At 41.3% G+C, this 19,930-nt stretch overlaps 1 protein-coding gene across 1 annotated transcript in view; it reads left to right on the top strand.

The window, feature by feature from the left end:
- LOC128647450 (probable ATP-dependent RNA helicase DDX60) overlaps window positions 1-19,930 on the top strand; it is a 728,313-nt gene that overhangs the window by 377,672 nt on the left and 330,711 nt on the right. Inside the window, exon 25 of the mRNA XM_053700236.1 lies at window positions 6,540-6,695. Coding sequence (XP_053556211.1) covers window positions 6,540-6,695 — 156 coding nt within the window. The remainder of the gene's footprint in view (window positions 1-6,539; window positions 6,696-19,930) is intronic.

Below are 19,930 nucleotides of genomic sequence, written 5' to 3'. Positions count from 1 at the left end.
CCATAATTTTGGCACTCAAGGAATGGAGGCATCTTCTCGAGGGTACTAGCGTGCCAGTGCTCATTCTTACTGACAACAAGAATTTAACTTATCTATCTGAAGCAAAACGTTTGTCGCCCCGACTGGCCAGATGGGCGCAATTTTTGTCTCGGTTTAATTATGTGGTCTCCTACCTGCCTGGTAGTAAGAATGTTAGGGCTGATGCCCTCTCTCGACAATTTTCGCCTCTGTCCAAGGAGGAGTCTGTACCTACTCCTATTATACCTCCTGCCCATATTTTGGCTACCATACGTACTAATTTGACTTCTCCCTTGGGGGAGGAGATCCTGGCTGCACAAACCAATGCACCTCCTGAGAAACCTAGTGGTAAGTGTTTTGTTCCTGAGAATCTTCGAACTAAACTTTTGCACACTTACCACTATTCTAAAGCAGCAGGTCACCCAGGCAAGAACCAAATGATTTGGTCTGTCACGCGACAATTCTGGTGGCCAGGTCTTCGTTCTGATATTGCTGCGTATGTTGCCTCCTGCTCAGTTTGTGCACAGAATAATACTCCTCGACATCTTCCTGTGGTTCTTCTTCAACCTATTGCTAATGGTGAGTGTCCTTGGACACATCTTTCCATGGACTTCATTGTTGAGCTCCCTGTTTCCAATGGCAATACTGTTATCCTTATGGTGGTTGACCGTTTTTCTAAAATGTCACATTGCATTCCCTTGATGAAGCTGCCTACCGCTCAGGAGTTTGCTTCGATTTTTGCCCGGGAGGTCTTCCGTTTACATGGGTTACCCAAGGAGATAGTGTCGGACCGGGGTAGCTTGTCTCAGTTTGTCTCCAGATTTTGGCGTTCCTTTTGTGCTCAAATGGGGTTCCAGCTTTCCTTCTCCTCGGCATATCACTTTCAATCCAATGGGGCTGTGGAACGGTCTAATCAAGCTCTGGAACAGTTCCTCTGTTGCTATGTCTCAGATCACCACAATAATTGGTCTGAACTTTTACCTTGGGCAGAGTTTGCTCGTAATTGTGCTATTAATGCTTCCTCCAAGTTATCCCCATTCATGGCGAATTATGGGTTTCAACCATCCTTGTTGCCCGATTCATTCATGTCTCAGGGTATTCCGGCATTGGAGGAGCATCACCGGCAACTCCGTTCCACGTGGGTGCAGATTCAGGATTGCCTTCATTGTTCTATGCAGCGCCAAAAGTTCCAGGCTGATCGTAGGCATCTGCCCGCACCTTCCTACCAGGTTGGTGAGAGAGTTTGGCTGTCCTCCCGCAACTTGAACTTTCGTGTGCCTTCCTATAAATTGGCTCCCTGTTATGTTGGTCCTTTTCGAATACTCCGACGGGTTAATCCTGTGGCCTACGCTCTTGACCTTCCTCCTGCTATGCGCATCTCCAATGTTTTTCATGTCTCCCTCTTGAAACCATTGGTTTGTAATCGGTTTACTACTGTGTTGCCTCGTCCCCGTCCTATCTTTGTTGACAACCATGAGGAGTATGAGGTCAGCAGCATTATTGACTCTCGTATGTCCAGAGGCCGTGTACAGTATTTGGTTCACTGGAGGGGCTACGGTCCGGAGGAGCGTTCTTGGGTTCCCTCCTCTGATGTTCATGCTCCCGCCCTCCTCCGTGCCTTCCATGCTCGTTTCCCCAATAAGCCTTTTGTCCTCCTGCGGGGGAGTGGTCGTTGAGGGGAGGGTACTGTCAGGGTTTTTCCCTGTTGTTTGCCATGTGCTGCTGGCAGCCATTTTACTCACCTCTCTTCCTGACTATGATGCATTGTGGGGGATGCTGCTCATTTCCTACACTTACTTTTATGGCCAGACTGGTGTGCATCATCCATGTGAGACAGGATGCAGTCTCAGAATTTTGATGTCATCACTTATTATTTAAAGGGCCTCTGTTCAGTATGCTTTGCCTTTGCGTTGTCTCAGACCTGTTTGTGAGAGTTCTTGTGTATTACCTGGCTGCCTGACGTCCTTCCTGGTTCCTGATCCCTGGCTTGTTCCTGACTCTGCTGTTTTCCTTGTTCCTGATTCTGGCTCATCTGACTATTCGCTTTGGCTCCTGACTCGGCTCGTCTGACTACCAGCTCTGGTTTTGACTCCTGGCTTCTTATTTTACTTGTGGACTTTTTATTATTTTTCGCTATTAATAAAGGTGCGATTATTTTTGCACTTCTCGTCTCAGTCTGATTCCTGGCACCCTGACAGAACTGTGTGCAGGACCTTTCCAGCTGGGGAGTGATAGTGCCTGTACCAAGTCAGGATCAAGGTTTTCGGCTTTTATTCAAACCTGTTTGTGTTTCCCGAAAAAGAGGGAACTTTCAAGCCTATTCTAGATCTAAAGTTGCTAAACAAGTTTTTCAGAGTTCCGTCCTTCAAGATGGAGACAATCCGCTCCATCCTGCCCCTGATTCAGGAGGGTCAATTCATGACCACCAAAGACCTGAAGGATGCATATCTGCACATTCCCAATCACAGGGAGCATCACAAATATCTGAGGTTTGCTTTTCTAGAAAGATATTTCCAATTTGTGGTGCTTCCATTTGGCCTTGCTACAGCTCCCAGATTTTTCTTAAAGGTCCTGGGAGCTCTATTGGCAGAAGTTCTGTCCCGAGGAATTGCAGTGGCACCTTATCTGGATGACATTCTGGTTCTGGCGCCATCCTTTCAACTGGCAGAGTCTCATGCAAAGACATTGTTGGCATTTCTTCATTCCTACGGTTGGAAGATCAATCTGGGAAAAAGTTATCTGATTCCGTCTACAAGAGTGACCTTCTTAGGAACCATTTTAGATTCTCTAGCTATGAGGATTTTTCTGACGGAGGTCAGAAGAGCCAAGATTCAGTCCGCAAGATTCTGTCGGCGATACGACCATCAGTGGCCCAATGCATGGAGGTAATCGGGTTGATGGTAGCATCCATGGACATAGTTCCATTTGCTCAGTTCCATTTGAGGCCTCTGCAGTTATGCATGCTCACTCAGTGGAACAGGGATTTTTCAGATCTAACTAAAAGAATAGTTCTAGATCAAGCAACAAAGGACTCCCTACCATGGTGGCTGTCACAAGAACATCTTTCCCTATGGACATGTTTTCAGAGACCCTCCTGGGTGATTGTGATCATGGATGCCAGCCTGTTAGGTTGGGGTGCAGTCTGGAAGTAGTTGAAGGTGCAGGGATTTTCGTCTCAGGAGAAATATGCTCTCCCCATAAACATTCTGGAGTTGAGAGCGATCTTCAATTCCTTGATGGCTTGGCCTCAGCTGGCCTTAGCCCGGTTTATCAGGTTCCAGATGGACAATATAACCTCAGTGGCCTACATTAACCACCAAGGGGGAACTCAGAGTTCCTTAGCCATGAAGGAGGTGGCATGGATCATCAAGTGGGCGGAGGTTCACAATTGCTGTCTATCTGCCATCCACATTCCTGGAGTGGACAATTGGGAAGCTGATTTTCTGAGCAGACATACTTTCCATCCCGGAAAGTGGGAACTTCAATCAGAAGTGTTCTCCAGGTTAACAACCAAATGGGGGTTACCAGAATTGGATCTGATGGCGTCTCGTCAGAACACCAAGTTCCCAAAGTATGGTTTGAGGTTGAGAGACCCCCCAAGCCTTTCTGATAGATGCTCTGCCAGTTCTTGGAACTTCAGGTTGGCATATCTGTTTCCTCCGTTTGCTCTCCTTCCGCGAGTCATCGCGCGGATCAAGCAGGAGAGAACATCGGTGATTCTTATAGCTCCTGCGTGGCCTCGCAGGATCTGGTATGCGGATCTAGTAGAGATGTCCTCCCTATCTCCATGGAGACTACCTCTCAGGAAGGACCTTCTGCTTCAGGGGCCCTTCCTTCATCCGAATGTCGTTTCTCTGAAGCTGACTGCTTGGAGATTGAATGCTTGATTTTAGCCAAGCATGGATTTTCTGAATTGGTTATTGAGACCATGGTTCAGGCTTGTAAGCCTGTTACTTGAAGGATTTACCATAAGGTATGGCGTAACTATCTTTATTGGTGTGAGTTTAAAGGATATTCTTGGAGTAAGGTCAGGATCCCAAGGATTGTATCTTTTTTCCAGGAAAGCCTTGAGAAGGGGTTATCTGTCAGTACCCTCAATGGTCAGATTTCTGCTCTTTCCATTCAACTACATAAGCATCTGGTGTACGTGCTGGATGTACAATCCTTTTGTCAGGCCCTGGTCAGAATCAGGCCTGTGTTTAAATCAGTTGCTCCACCTTGGAGTCTTAACCTTGTTCTTAAAGTTTTACAACAGACTCAGTTTGAGCCTATGCATTCCATAGATATTAAGTTACTATCTTGAAAGGTTTTGTTTCTTACTGCTATTTGTTCTGCTCTGAGAGTTTCTGAACTCTCAGCTCTGCAGTGTGATTCTCCTTATCTCATATTTCATTTAGATAAGGCAGTTCTCTGTGCCAAGTTTGGTTTCCTTCCTAAGGTTGTTTCGGACAGGAATATTAATCAGGAAATTGTTGTTCCTTCTCTCTGTCCTAACCCTTCTTCTCATAAGGAATGTTTATTACACAAATTAGATGTTGTGCAAGCTTTACAAGCTACAAAGGACTTCCGTCAGTCTTCCGCCTTGCTTGTTTGCTTTTTTGGGAAACGTAAGGGTCAGAAAGCTACTGCCACTTCTTTCTCTCTCTGGTTGAGAAGTATTATTCGATTGGCATATGAGAATGCTGGGTAGCAGTCTCCTGAGAGAATTACGGCTCATTCCACCAGGGCGGTGTCTTCTTCGTGGGCTTTCAAGAATGAGGCGTCTGTTGAACAGATTCTATAAATTATAAATTAGATACCTTTGGCTCAGCCAAGGCTTCTTTTGGGAGAAAGGTTCTTCAAGCAGTGGTGCCTTCTGTTTAGGTTACCTGTCTTGTCCCTCCCTTATCATCTGTGTCCTTTAGCTTGGGTATTGATTGCCAGCAGTAATTGATGATCACGCGGACTCACCGTGTCATAAGAAAGAAAACAAATTTTATGCTTACCTGATAAATGTATTTCTTTCTTGACAATGGTGAGTCCACGCCCCTCCCTGTTTTTTCAGACAGTTTTGTTTATAACAACCTTTAGGCACCTCTGCACCTTTTGTTACTTCCTTTCTCTCCTTTTCCTTCAGTCAAATGGCTGGGGTTGTGGGAAGGGAAGTGATACTTAACAGTTTTGCTGTGGTGCTCTTTTCCTCCTCCTGCTGGCCAGGAGTGATATTCCCAACAGTAATTGATGATCCCGTGGACCGTATCAAAAAAGAAAGACATTTATAAGGTAAGCATACATTTTAAATTGTTTTTTGTAAAAAATTTTTTTAACATTTTCTGTATTATATTGGTCCCCCACCTCACCCCTCCAGCGATGATTATCTACGGATAACCACCTCCCTACCCCACTTTTTTCTGTAGTGTAACTCCCCATCCCTCCCTCTCCCTTTATTTATTTTTCTACATTGTAGGGCCATTCCTCCCTTCTCCCTCCCCCCTCTGCTGCTGGGCCGCCCACCTTCCTTCCAGTTTCCCTCCCTCAGCTGCTGTTAGCACCTGCACCTGATTGTTACAGATGCTGACACACACAGTGTCACCGTCTGTAATGATCTGGCATCTGCCTTCATATGGAAGCGGAGCACCGATCAGATGCATGTAGCTCAGGAACTCCAGGTCTCGGCAGCTCAGATGTATATATACATCATGCAGTACGGTAGACAAAGTTGTATTCCTCTATTGTTAATGTATCCAAGTATATTAGCTGGTAAGCTTTGTAATACAAAATTTAACAGCAGTGGCCATGTAATACTATCACAATCCACTGGTTTCTTGCTCTGTAGACCTACTGTGTATATGGCACCACACTGGGAACCCACTGCCGGCTTTATAGTTATTATGTATTTGTATAGTGCCGCAAAAATTCCATAGTGTTTAATTTCTCAATTAATAATCCGTCCCACTATCATAAGCATTACAGAGGATAACAGAGGCTCCACTCCTGAGGAAAATGACAATTCAGACAGAAGGATAACATTTCTAATTCTATGGTCAACTCTTCATAACAATAAGGTGTGAAACTGAAATGAAAAAGAAAAGAAGGAGCTCCAATGGCACAATATCTTTGTGTTAAGGCCCCTCATAAAAAGGTCCCCCCTTATGCAGGATACTCAAAAACCAATTTCACTTATCTTAAAGTGCAATTGTAGCAGTCTGGGTAATCAAGAGTTCCCCAGCTAGCTCACCTCCAGTCACCAAAGGATCCAGAACAATATCTTTTATATGACGTCAGCTTTTAGTGTCCCCCAGCAATCCAATATCACCATACAGGACTACAATATAGCTTAAAAAGTGTCCCCAAGCTTACTTGGAAACTCTTTTAATGAAATTATTGTTTGATACACAATAAAAACAAATGTTGTTTAATTTCTCAATGTCTATTTTAATTTATCTGAGCTGAAATCAATAACATAAGCTCAATTAATAGTACATCTATTTTAATATTGGCCAAAGTGTCAGAAAATGTCACACTTTTCTTTTTTTTTTTAGCTTTAATATTGGACTTGTCGAAGATCTAACAATTAATTTAAGAACATTCCTGCTGAGGAAACAGAAAATGAAGCAAAAAAAAATGACTGAAAAACAAGTTCAGAAACTTACAATTCAAGAAAAGAAGTTAGAAAAATCTCTCAAAAAAGGACCAAGGTAAATACTTTTGCTTTATGAGAGATTCAGTTGTGTTTATCTATAATGTATGTTTACTGTTGCCATGATAATATTTCATTATCATACTAATTCTGAGCTTCAGATTACCTGTTTGATTATGAGTACATTTGTTTCACCTATGGTCGCACATAGAAAGGTAAGGTAGGCCATAAACAGTGCCCATTTTACCAGGCTCTGTGCCTTTAGATACCAGTTAAGAAACTTGATAACATCCAGAAGTCCCTACATTTCTCTTCTGTTATGTAAAAGGAAATCAGTAATTATTGAAATGTATATTTATTTGAAATAATTTTTATTGATTTTAAGCAGTAATACAGAGTTCTATTAATTTACATGTACAAGATAAAGTCTCTTTGACACAAAACAGTAACTTCTGTCATGTAAACATTGTGATACAGAAACTGTACAGCAATGGCCTAGGCCAGGCACCTCTACATTCTGCCATTTTTGGGCGTTTACAAACATATATTAAGAAATTTAACTCCCCAACCTATAAAACTCATCCCCCCACCCCCCTTCTTCCAGGCTGTTACAACGTGTCTCCCCCCCTCAAGAGGGTTATTATGTTTCTCTAACCTTCCTCATAACTACCCCTTACTAAACGGGAACTGTCACCTCTACCTATACTAACAACTTTCTCTACATCTCGCAATCTCTACCACTTGTTCTCTTATAGTCCACCCTGTACTCACAGGTTCTGTACCTCGCCCTTCCTTAACATCCAATAGAACCATATCTTATTAAACTGCTCTAGCTGACCTTGTGACCATGCCGCCACCTCTGACAAGTGGAAGGTGTCTGCTATTTTATCTGTCACTTCCTGCCATGTGGGTGTCCCTGCCTTCCAATGTCTTGCGACACATATTCTCAGCCACGGACAAAGGATTCTAATGAAGCTATTAATTGAATTGTTGAAGGGTTTCACCCTGTCGTGTAGCAATGCCTGTGATATTGTAAGTGTAACTCTTTCATTCAGAAGCTGGCTCACCAGCGTTGACAATTTTACCCAAAGTGTCTGGACCCTTGGGCAGTCCCACCACATGTGTCTAAATGTCCCTTTCTCCCGACATCCTCTATAGCAGTTACCATCAAGTGTTGGCGCATAATGCGCCGTTCTGGTAGGCGTAAGGTACCATCTAAATGACACCTTGATAGTATTCTCTCTCAGGTCAGCGCTGATTAAACCCTTACCTGCATCCCTCAATAAGACCTCCCATTCATCCTTCTCTCTCACTTCGCCAATATCCCTTTCCCATCTCTCCATTAAGGGTGATTTAGACCGGCCCCTCGCTCCTTGCAGTAGCAAATAAATTCGGGAGATCAGTTTTTTCCCCCTGAATGGAGCCCCTAACATTCTCTCCAGATCAGTAGGTGGTGAATACCGCTGTGTTGACATGTAAGTGTGTATGGATGAACTAACCTGTAAGTATAAATACCAATGAAGGGGTTCTGGCTCTATTTTGTCTCTGATCTGATTATATGTGAGTAGTTTTGAATTCTGTAGGAAATCTGCCACTCTGTACAAACCTTTGTTTTCCCATTTTCTCACAGACCTCCTCAAGTCTCTAGGTATCAGAAATTTAATGGGTTTCAACAAGGACCCTGGTCTACACAGCTGTAATCCTCTCATGGTTTTTGTCCATAAGCTTAATGCCTCCCTTGTGACCGGTGATTTATAGTCTTTAGCTTTCAAAAGCCTCTCTTCGTCCCATATGATATCTGCTGCTCTGTCATTTCCTGCTATTTCTGCCTCTATCTTAGGCCAAATTAGTTCATTGTCACTCTTCCCCATTACAACCGACTGAGCTAGCCTAGAGGCCCTATAATATTCAGCCAGGTTTGGAACCCCCCCCCCCCAAGTGTCTGTGTTGTTTTAACACCTGTGCCGCTATCCTAGTCTTACCGTCCCCCCTTAAGAATTTTACTAAATCATCCTGTAAGGCCTCCAGGTCTTTATTTGGGACACCAATGGGTAAAGCTCGAAAAAGATACATTAATCTTGGAAGGAGGTTCATCTTGATTGCCATCAATCTGCCGTACCATGAAAAGTTCCCTTTTTTCCATTTTACCAGGTCCCCTCTAATGGCTCTGTAAATTGGGAGGTAATTTAACTTATATAAATCTGATAAGCTATCGCTCAATTTGACCCCTAGATAGGTGATGTGTTTTTTCTCCCCCGCAATATCAAAGTTTAATTCAATTGTCTTTTTCGTGTGTGCTGGTAGACAAATTTGCAGTGCTTCGCACTTGGTTGTGTTAATCTTGTAGCCCGAAATTGAAGAAAACTCTTCCAAGGTTTTGTATAAGTGTGGGAGTGAATTCAAGGGTCTGGTCAAAGTTAGTAATACGTCGTCCGCAAACAACATTAATTTATATTTTGATTCTGCCACCCGTACTCCCGAGATGTCTGTCTCGTTCCTGATATAAGAGGCCAGTGGCTCTATGCAAAGGGCGAATATCAGTGGCGACAGTGGGCATCCCTGCCGTGTCCCATTTCGGATTGTTATTTGTCTGGATGTGTGACCCGCCGCCCCTACAACCGCTGTTGGGCCAGAATAAATACCCCTAAGTGCTTGTACAAAGGTCCCCTTGAACCCCATATCCGCGAGTACTTTAAACATGAAACTCCAGTCTACCCTGTCAAACGCTTTTTCTGCGTCTAGTGACAGGAATAGAGCTGGAGTCCCCACTGCGCTCACATAATCTATCAAAGTGATAGCTCTTCTAACGTTATCTGGGGCCTCTCTATTTTGTATAAAACCCACCTGATCTTGGTGGATCAGTGTGGGCAAAATCACCTTTAATCTATTTGCCATTATTTTGGCAAAAATGTTGATATCGTGATTTAACAGGGAAATCGGCCTGTAATTCTGACAAAACTTGTTATTTTTCCCAACTTTTGGAATCACTATAATTTTTGCCTTAAGTGTCTCCCTAGGTATCTCCCATCCATCCATTATACCGTTACAAAAGTTGACCAAATGGGGTACTAGCTCTTTTTTTAAAAGTTTATAATACTCCCCTGTCAGTCCGTCAGGACCTGCAGCCTTACCAGATTTTAAATCCATAATTACCTTTAATACCTCTGAGCTATTTATTTTCTTGTTGAGACTCTCTAAGTCATCCTCCGTGATTTTTGGCAGTTTCGCTTTTTCTAAAAAGTTTCTCGTCTTAGCGGCTATATCACCTAATCCTAATTTGTTCCCATCGTACAGTTTCTCATAATACGTTGAAAAGCTATCTGTTATTTTTTGTGGATGTGTAGTGAGTTCTCCCTCATCTGTATAGAGCTTAGGAATGGAGAAGAATTTATTCCTTTCTCTCAATTTATATGCCAGAAATCTGTCGGGTTTGTTGGCATAGACAAAATAGTGAGCCCTCAGCCTCAGGGCCGCCCTAACAGAGGCGTCATTTAAAATCTTTGCCAACTCCCTCCTCTTTGTCGTTAATAGTGTGTAATTGTGAGTGGATGTGTTGCGCTGGTGATTCCTCTCTAACTTTTCAACTTCTCTCTGTAGGTTAACAACCAATTTTGCTGTCGCTTTAGTTTTAATTGACTTTTCTTTTATAAACAGACCTCTAATATATGGCTTATGCGCCTCCCAAATCACCAGTGGGTTATTAACCGAACCAGTATTCACGTCCCAATATTCCTTGAGTGCCCTCTGTGCCTTCCTAAAAATCTCTGGATCCCTTAATAGTACCGGATTATATGTCCATGAGCGCTGTCTAGTGAAGTCAATGAGATTCGTCAGTTCTGCATAGACCAGGGAATGATCCGACCAGACACAAGCCTGAGTGCCCACCCTCACTAATGAGGGCGATATAATTTGGCTAACATATATGTAGTCTAGAGTGGTGTAAAGTTTATGTGCTGGGGAATAATAAGTGTAGTCATGATCTTGTCTGCCTACCGCCTCCCAAGTGTCCACCAGACTATGCTCATCAAGTGCGTTTTTAATGGATTTAACTATGCTATTGTGTCTGTGTTGTTTGCTTGTGAGTGTGGTTTTCCCTGTTCCTTCCTTAGCGGTCATTGTAACGTTAAAGTCCCCGGCCAGGATCACTCTAGTCTATGACCATTGTGTAAGCAGAGAAGATACTTTGTTAAAAAAAGCATTTTGGGTCTCGTTAGGGGCATAAACATTACATAGCGTCACATTTGAGCCCTGAATTGTCCCCTGCACTATAACATAACGTCCGTCTTTATCTGTAATTACCCTATCAGTTACTAGGTCAAGAGATCTATGTATCAATATCGTGACCCCTCTTTTTTTCGAGTCAGAGGTTGAGTGAAAATGATGGGGAAAATGGTGCGACCAAAACTTAGGGATAGATGACTTCACAAAATGGGTCTCTTGTAAGAATATGATTTTGGCCTTTACTCTAAGATATTGGGCTAAAGCAGTTCTCCTCTTAGTGTCCGTGTTCAACCCCCTAACATTGTGAGTAAGTATAATTGTGTTGTTTGGTGTCATTTTACAATACCTTCTCCTCCCTGTCCTTTCTCATCCCGTATAATCCCTAGTCCCTCAATTTGAACATCACATTTACCTCTAGGAGACCCAGCCTGGAAGAATAAAAACAAAAACAAACAATAACATTTTATAAAAACAGTAAATATGCCAGTCTCACTTAAATAAAACATTAAGATAGACTTAAAAAGCAGCCAAGTATTTCTCTACTATATTGAACCTTAATGGCGCATATTTCAGCATAGCCAGTTCCGCAACCTTATTAGAAGTGACCTTTTAGTGATATGAGGATTAAAGTCTTTTTCAATACCACAGCTTAGTTCAATAGTAAATAACATTCTCCTTCGGAAATATAGTCCTCAGTCCAACATAAACAATTAACACAACCTGCAAGAAAAACATAATGTTAACAACTGTGAATACTCATCTGTCCGGCGCTCTTGCTCCAACATGTCCTTCCCATCTTAGTCGTGCAAGTCTCGCACGGCTATGCCTAAAAGCAGAGCACCCTAGAGCTTCATACATCTTGCACACTGTAATAATGAGACAGAAAAAGGAAAAGGAAAAAAAGGTTTCTGTCTCTTCATGTCTTCCTTTTCTTTTCGGGAACACGTGTCCATTTCCTTTGAGCTGGTATTCTGTTACCCTCTTCACCCCCTGCGGAGGGTCTTTGCTGTTGAAAGGATGGCGGGTCCAGTTTCATCTTTCTGCAAGTCTCTGGAATCTCTGCTTGGTCCCTTATTGAAATGATTTTGTTTTCCCAAGAAATGTGCAAAGCAAATGGGAATCCCCATCTATATGGGACTTGATTTTTCCTCAACAGGGCTGTGAATGGGCGAAGTGCTCCTCTTCTCTGTAGTGTCCTAAGACATAAGTCCTGAAAGAACTGGACTACATTGCCCTGATGCTTATATGTCGGGTTTCTGCGTGCCGCCGCCATTATTTCCTCTTTTTCTTGGAACCTGAGCATCCGAATTATAATATCTCTAGGCGGGTCATCACCTTTAAGTTTCGGCCTGAGTGCCCTGTGAGCCCTTTCAATTTGGAATTTCTCTTTGTCTCTAACCCCTGTAATACCTTGGAATAGATTGAGTAGATACATATTTAGTTTTTTTGGGGTCACCGATTCAGGGACACCTTTCAGGCGTATATTGCAGCGGCGACTGCGGTTTTCGAGATCTTCGGGTTTGTCGTGTATATCATCCAATTCTTTCTGCTGAGCTGTCGTTTGAGTTGTAATATCATTCAGGCCTTCCACTAGTGCTTCTCCGCTTTCTTCAAGAGTGTCCACTCTAGAGCCTAATTCACCCACTTCCTGCTTAAGTTCCGTCAGACTGCTAGTGACCGTGTTCTGGAGTGTTTCAATTTTCTCAAGAAGTCTCTCAAAATTTGTTGAAATGTCTTGTTTTGACACCAGTTGTTCCAGGTCAGCTCTGGTTAGGGGTTCATGGTGACCCGCTCCCCCGTGGGGGTTTGTGTCATTATCTCCATCTCTGTCTGATTGAGGTGAATGTTGTTCTGGCGATTTCTCCCCTCTGTTAGCTTTGAAAAAGATGGGCGCCGTAGACTGTTTGGTAACAGGTATTGCTTTAATGTTCCTTTTGGAGGTCATTATCACGGCTCCCCAGTAGTCTGGCAATATCTTTCTTTTATAGATTCCAACTATTACACCTACAACAGTCTTTTAACCGCTTAAGTGCCCCTTGTTATCACACTCAGTGTCGTTCAAAATAAAGCAGACATATATCAGCTCCCCCTGTCTATTGCAGGTAGTCAAAGTAGTGTACAGTCCCTCTTCTGGCCCTCTTCAGATATTTAGTGTCACATTCCTTGTTTTGTGCTTCATCCTAGTACTCACTGATGAGAAGTGCCAAATTTGCTCACTTTTCTCCCTGCAGCCCTTTTACATTATTCCTCAGTGTTCTCCCTGCTGGTTCTTAGTAGCTGCAGCCCTTCCATAATAGATGCAGGTCTCCCTGTAAACCTCCGCCTGCAGCGAGTTCATCCATAACATTTGCGGTGTTAACCGCTAATCAGATTAGCTCTTACTGTGTGGCCCCACGTGTGGGCACCCACTACCTCTCAGGCAAACATCGCCATTAACTTGCGGCAGTCACCGCTACTCACTTCTTCCCCTTTCGGCTTAGTCCGGCACCGCTTTACAAGCAGATAGTTGTATCAGGTCGCCACGTGGCCTTTTATCATGGCCGCTTTCTCTGTGTATCCGTTTCACTTCTTGAGCTGTTTCCCTACCGGGTATTATATGCGGCACTCCGCCGCAAGTCTCACTCTGCTCTGACCGTCTGGGCTCACCCCCGATCCACTTATAGCCGGCTCACATGAGGCTATCTGCTCAAAAACGCCTGTCAGCTTACTTGGCTGTCTGGAGCTTCACCTTTATGCGGCCATTCCGCTCTCACTCCCTGAAATGTATATTTAAAGGGACAGTAAAGTCAAAACTATAATTCATGATTCATATAAATCATTCCAATTTAATTCTATTATCTAGTTTGCTTCATTTTCTTGGTATCCTTTGTTAAAAAGCATACATAGTACGACTGAGGAGCAGATCTACAGGCAGTTAGCTGCTAATTAGTGGCTGTACACATATGCCTATTTGGCACACTCAATGTGATTCACAGAGAATGAAGCAAATTTGATAATAGAAGTAAATGAAAATGATGGGCTTTATGTCCCTGTAATTTCTGACCACTGTTGCTTGAAAAGAAAGCTTTGGGGTAGATTACTCGTGGAGCACAAACATATTAGCGCTGTAATGAGTTAACGTCACTTGCGTGCACTGTCTAGTAAAAGTGTAGGGCATGCTTAAGAAAGTTTCAGCTACATGAAGTCTTTGGTTAAAATATTTAACTATTCACTTGTAATAGCAGATTGCGTATTATTCTTTGTGCAAGACCAAGTGCTACATAGCACACCATGCTCTATTGATTTCACTTGAAATCTAGCCATTTGTTTATATTTTAGCAACATACATAGCATTTAGGCTATTTTCAACAAGCAAAAGTATCTATCATGGAGCACTATGTGCATTTTTTCCATAACATGTTGTATTTTAAGCAATATCCATGTTTAAGTAGAGCACCCAGCAAACATGTGCAGATATTCATAAACTAATGGTATATTATAATTATTACTGTTCCTGTTTGTTAACTTCTAAGGCACTCACCAGTCATAAGGAGTATTACCTCTAAAAGCATGCGATTTCTACATGTTGGTTTTACCTCGTCACTATACTGCTCATTCTTACAGAAGTATTATTTTAATTATATTGGGTGCTATTTGCTGATATAAAATGTGCAGCCACAAATAAACAAATAGCACCCAGGTACTGAGCCTATCTCGCTATGCTTTTCAACAAAGGATACCTAAATAATGAAGCAAATTAAATAATAGAAGTAAATTGGAAAGTTGTATGCTCTATCTGAATCATGAAAGAAAATAAATTGTGTTTCCTGTCCCTTTACTTACCCTGCAAGGGGGTCTTATTAACACCTGTAGTTTCAAGACCTCAAACCTATAATTATTAAGTGAGGCCCAATGTTTTTTGCCTCATTTCACAGCCTTAAAAGTATACCTAAGACATTCCTGTTGTCTTGCTAAAGAATAAAATATCAGAGAAAACAAATGACCATCTTGTTTGCTGCAATAGTTATGATTATCTTGCAAAATAAAAAATAGCCAAAACAAATGACCATCTTGTTTGCTGCAATGTTATGATTATGATACTCAAATAGCCTAGGATTAAAAAGATGCTGGTGCTTAAAAAATATCAAAATCCATAGTTTAATGACTAACTATAGTTGTAGAGAGAAATCTTTGTCAGAGAAATAGCAACATTGTTGTTGATAGTATGCACAAATTCATATAGTTGAAATTTTTATTTGTTTGTTTTATTTTTTTGTTGTTGCTGAAACACAGCTATGTAATAGAAATCCTAGTGGTTATATCTTGATCATCAGATTATACACATCAATAGATAAGCCAAAGAAAGATCTGACCCAGATCTTGTTCATTTTTTTGTCATCATTTATTCTCTATTTACCTTAGTTATTTCTTTAAATCCTTACAAAGAAATAGAACCCACACATAAGCATATAGATTGTTTACTGGCATATCTTGCCAACAGTGTTTATTCTACTGACTAATAGAAATGTGCGATTCGTTTCAGATTGATTCAGAAATTTGTCCGAATTCGTAAAATTCGTATCGATTCGAATTTCCAAATTAAAATAGTGCCGAATCTACCGAATAAATCCGAATTATTTCGGATTTATTCGGTAGATTTGGATGGCCATGGATTACACTAGTATTGTACAGTATATTAGGTTATATCACTCTGCTATGGGTTAAACCTAATATACAGTACATAATCCTAGTCTAATACACAGCACATCCCACCTAACACTTACCGAAATTCCGAATTTCCGATCCAAACCGAATCGAACCGAATCCAGACGAATTTATTCGAATCCGAATAAATCCGAAACAAATCCGAACCGAATTGATTCAAATCTTTCCAAATTTGAATCGATCTGGACCGAAATTTGAAAAAATCTGAATCAATCCGAACCGAACCGAATTTTTTCGCCATGCACATGTCTACTGACTAACACTAAACTTACTTTATTATTTTTAATTCCCTATACATAGTACCTTCTTATTTTCTCCCCACATTTATTTTCATTGCCACTCCTATAGAAAAGGTTTTAAGACTAACTAGAGTTGTTAGTTTCTCCAACCTACCTGACCCTCCCACAGAAGATATAGCTTGACTTACCAGTTTATTGCTATGCAATGTTCTAAAGAAATAGGTTGTCTGAATATTGCTACCCAAAATGTAAAGGTTTTCCTGTCGGCGAAAAAAAGGTCATGACTTTTATAAAAAACACATTGATGTAATTCTGACACAGGAAACTTATTTTAAAAAAATATAATGAACCTAGATTATCTACATTATATTATGATCAACATTATTTTAGTTCTGGCCTATATGGAAAAAATTTAGTTTGTATCTCAATTTGAAAGGAATCCATTCAAGCTCCTCCAAAGTAGCCGTATAAAGGAAGGTAGAAAACTGATAATAGTATGAAAGAGAGGAGAGGTCCAATGGCACTACTCCTGTATAAATATGACTGCACCCTAAGTACAATAATAGCTAAGTAGTATACCATAGGAAAGGGGAAGAGGTGCTGTGTATTTGGGTTAATTATACAAAAAGAGGGAATGGAGAGAACCATTCAAGAATACACACGTAGCACTCAATGCAGTAACATGCAAATTGTATTATAGAAAACAACGGTACAAAATGGAGCTAGATAATCAAATGCCAGGATAGAAGTTAAAACATAACTTTTATTTAAAAAGCAAAAATAAATAAAATCTTGGGATGTGCAATTAAAAATATACAGATTAGAGAGGACTACCAGTTGTTTTAAAAAGTGTACCAAATGGTTGCTTAATATAATAGCTCATTCAGTATGTTTGGCGCACACAGTATTGAAGTACAACAGATCAGGGAAAAATTGGTAGCTTGATTGCCGATTACCCATAAACCCTGTGTGTCAGGTTGAACAGAGGGGTATAATGATAATAAGAAAGAGTACTCAATTGTACCAATCTCAACTAACTAGTGTGAATAGTGGTAATTTGCAATATTGAAAGTGACTGCAAATCAATTTTAAAGTGATATAATATATCACTTGAATAGCCTGCCTAGCAGTATAGTTCTACCGGGTATAATAAATAACCAGTGTGTCATGCATATGGAAATAGATACCAGTGAATGGATCTTATAGATAACTTACTAGCAATTGCTTTTGTCAATTCAAAAGCTGATTAACCAGCCCCAATACCAAATTCAACATAATATAATTGCATCATTATTCTGAGACCATAGAGTGGAGTATACTATGCAGTCTTAAAGAAAGTAATCAGATTTCTACCGGATAATGAATGTAGTTAAAATGTCATGTGCTTGACAATAATTACCGGTAGAAGTGTCTTATTGACTGATTGCTATGAGTAATTCTTAGACTAGTTGAATAACCCCAATGCGTTAAGAAGGATATAATAGAATTATACCAATATGCTGGGGGTGTAAAGTAAAATATACTATGTAGTCTCAGGGGACACAATCAGAGTAGAAGTATATAAGTAACGTGTATATACGCTATCTAAATATCTTAAGAATCTATACTGCAGGAGATAAGCTCAGGCTTTAAATAGAGACATGACAGCTCTGGAAGTTAAATAAGGGTGCACAAAATCAAAATAATCGGATACGATATGGAAAGAGTTATGGGACTAGAGCGGCATCACAGAATAAGGTACGTCATTTACAGTGGAGCTCAAAGTGAATAAGCTCTTGCAGATCCGATTAGGTTGACTTACAAACAAATTCTAACAGGTACAAAATTTAAACAAAAAGAGTTAATTTAGCTCCACAAGTATGCATGGTAATCCTGTCTAACGGACCTAACAATCACAGGAGCTCCCAGACTCTTCACCAATGCTCTAACATGTTTCGTTGTGAACCAGTGTTGTGCCGTGAATCTTTTCCCCACCGACAATGGTTTCCCCAGGCACTCTGCAATCTCTGGCGCTCCGCCCCCGCTATATCTACACCGACTATCCTTGCCCCACTCATTAAAATTCAATTTTCAAACGTCTCCATATTATTTGCACTCCGCCCCCCGCTGCAACTACTCCCTGCCCTATTCATTTTACAATTTCCATTATACCACGCGCGTGCACGCAACATGTTTCCCTCCAAAAAAAATATAATATAAACTTTATAATATTTAAGCTGATAAATCTTTGTGAAACATATAACATAATCTAAACATAACCATTAAGCTTATTATATATATATATATATATATATATATGTATACACACACACATATGGAAAGTGCAGGGCTGCAGAATAGCCAGAAACGGCTTAAGGGTTAAGGAAGCAGGGAGGAGGAGTGTATGTGGGTTGTGTGAGTGAGTTTAGCAACAATGTTGCAGGCTAAGGGAGGGATCTTCACTTACCAATAAAAAGGGGCTTCTGGGAGTTTGAGGCCCTCTTTTTTCTGTTCCTGGCCATCACAGATCTTCTCCCACCCCTCCCACCCTGACAGCGGCTTTTGTTAAAATTTTAGGTTAGGCCTCCTTGGCTCCGGGCAGAGTTAGTCGACTCAGAGTTCGTTGGTAAGTCCGGGGATTTAATTTTTCAGCTCCTTTCGGAAATCGTCTGGTGTTCGCCTGGCGGATCCGGAAGACCAATAAGGTTTGAGCGGTGTTGACACTCTAAGGGGCGGGCGGTAGCGACCCAGGCGTCAGATAGAAAGCGGGGAGGAGTGACGGCCATTGCGGGAGGAGTGACGTAGCCAGGCGCGTGCCTGGGGAAAGCTTCTCCTGGTTTTGCGGTGGGCCGAACAGCTCGAGTATATCCTTCTATCCGTATGCGTTGTAGCCGGGCTCCGCTTTGTGTCAGCTGCCTGGGCCTGCTTCCCGCTTCATGTGAGTTAAGTAGTTAGTTTGTTTGCCGCTTAACGTTCTTTAAGTTCAGGTTATAACGTTTACATGTAACCATGTAAACAAGTTAGCAAGTTAGGTAAAACGCCCGGATGTTTCGTTAAATAAACATCCAGGGGTGCCTCGAATTAATAAATGACCCAAGGGTCTTTAAATCCCAATTTGTTGTTGCGTTTTTATTTATTATGTTAAGTACAGAGTTAAGTGGGGGGACTGGGGTTTTTTCTTACAGGGTCGCACGACATTGCTCCTTTAATCCCTTAATATATTTTATTTTATTTATTTATAAAATATTTTACCAGGAAAGATACATTGAGATTTCTCTTGTTTTCAAGTATGTCCTGGGTACACAAAACATTGCATTGATACAATGGGTACAATAAAATACAAAACAATAATAATACACAATATATGCACATAAATTTAACATAGAACAGGTAGGAAATATTTAATCAACCATGACAGGTGCATTCTGTTTTGAGATATGTAGAGAGGGATCTATTAAAGGATATTAGGCATGGGGAATGTTTGAAAGGGTGCGGGATGTCGTTCCAGAATTGTGGTGCTCTGTAGGAAAAGGAGGATCAAGCTGCTTTCTTTTTGTATTGAGGCAGACTAAATAATGTGCTGGTACTGGATCGGAGGTTATAGGAAGTGGGAATAACTGGTGAGAGCATTCTGCTCAGGTAGGGTGGGAGCTTCCCAGAAAAGCTTTTAAACACAAGGCAGGAAAGATATAGGGTGCGTCTGGATTCCAGCGACAGCCAGTTTAGTTCTTTTAGCATGTCACAATGGTGGGTACTGTAGTTACATTGTAGCACAAAGAAGCAGAACGAGTTATACAATGTATTAAGTTTATAAAGGTGAGTTTGCGGTGCAGGTGCATATACTACATCCCCATAATCCCCGATTGGCATTAGCATTTGCTGTACAATCTTTTCCTTTACAGTAGGACTGAGGCCGGATTTGTTTCTGTACAGGGCACCTATTTTTGGATAAAGTTTAGATGCCAGTTTTTATATATGGAGGCCAAAAAAAAGATTGGGTTCTAACAACATACCCAAGTTTTCAAAAGAGTGGACTGCAGTCAGTGTGCAATTTGATTTTTTTTTGATGCATAGATGGGAATTTTGTAGTTTGTCTAGTTTAGGTCCCGTTCCAAAGATCATTGTGACAGTTTTGTCAGTGTTTAGGAAG

This window comes from Bombina bombina, chromosome 2, assembly GCF_027579735.1.
Source record: "Bombina bombina isolate aBomBom1 chromosome 2, aBomBom1.pri, whole genome shotgun sequence".
Lineage (NCBI taxonomy): Eukaryota > Metazoa > Chordata > Amphibia > Anura > Bombinatoridae > Bombina > Bombina bombina.
Note: the sequence above shows the minus strand (reverse complement) of the source record. Positions and strands in the feature narration are given on the sequence as shown.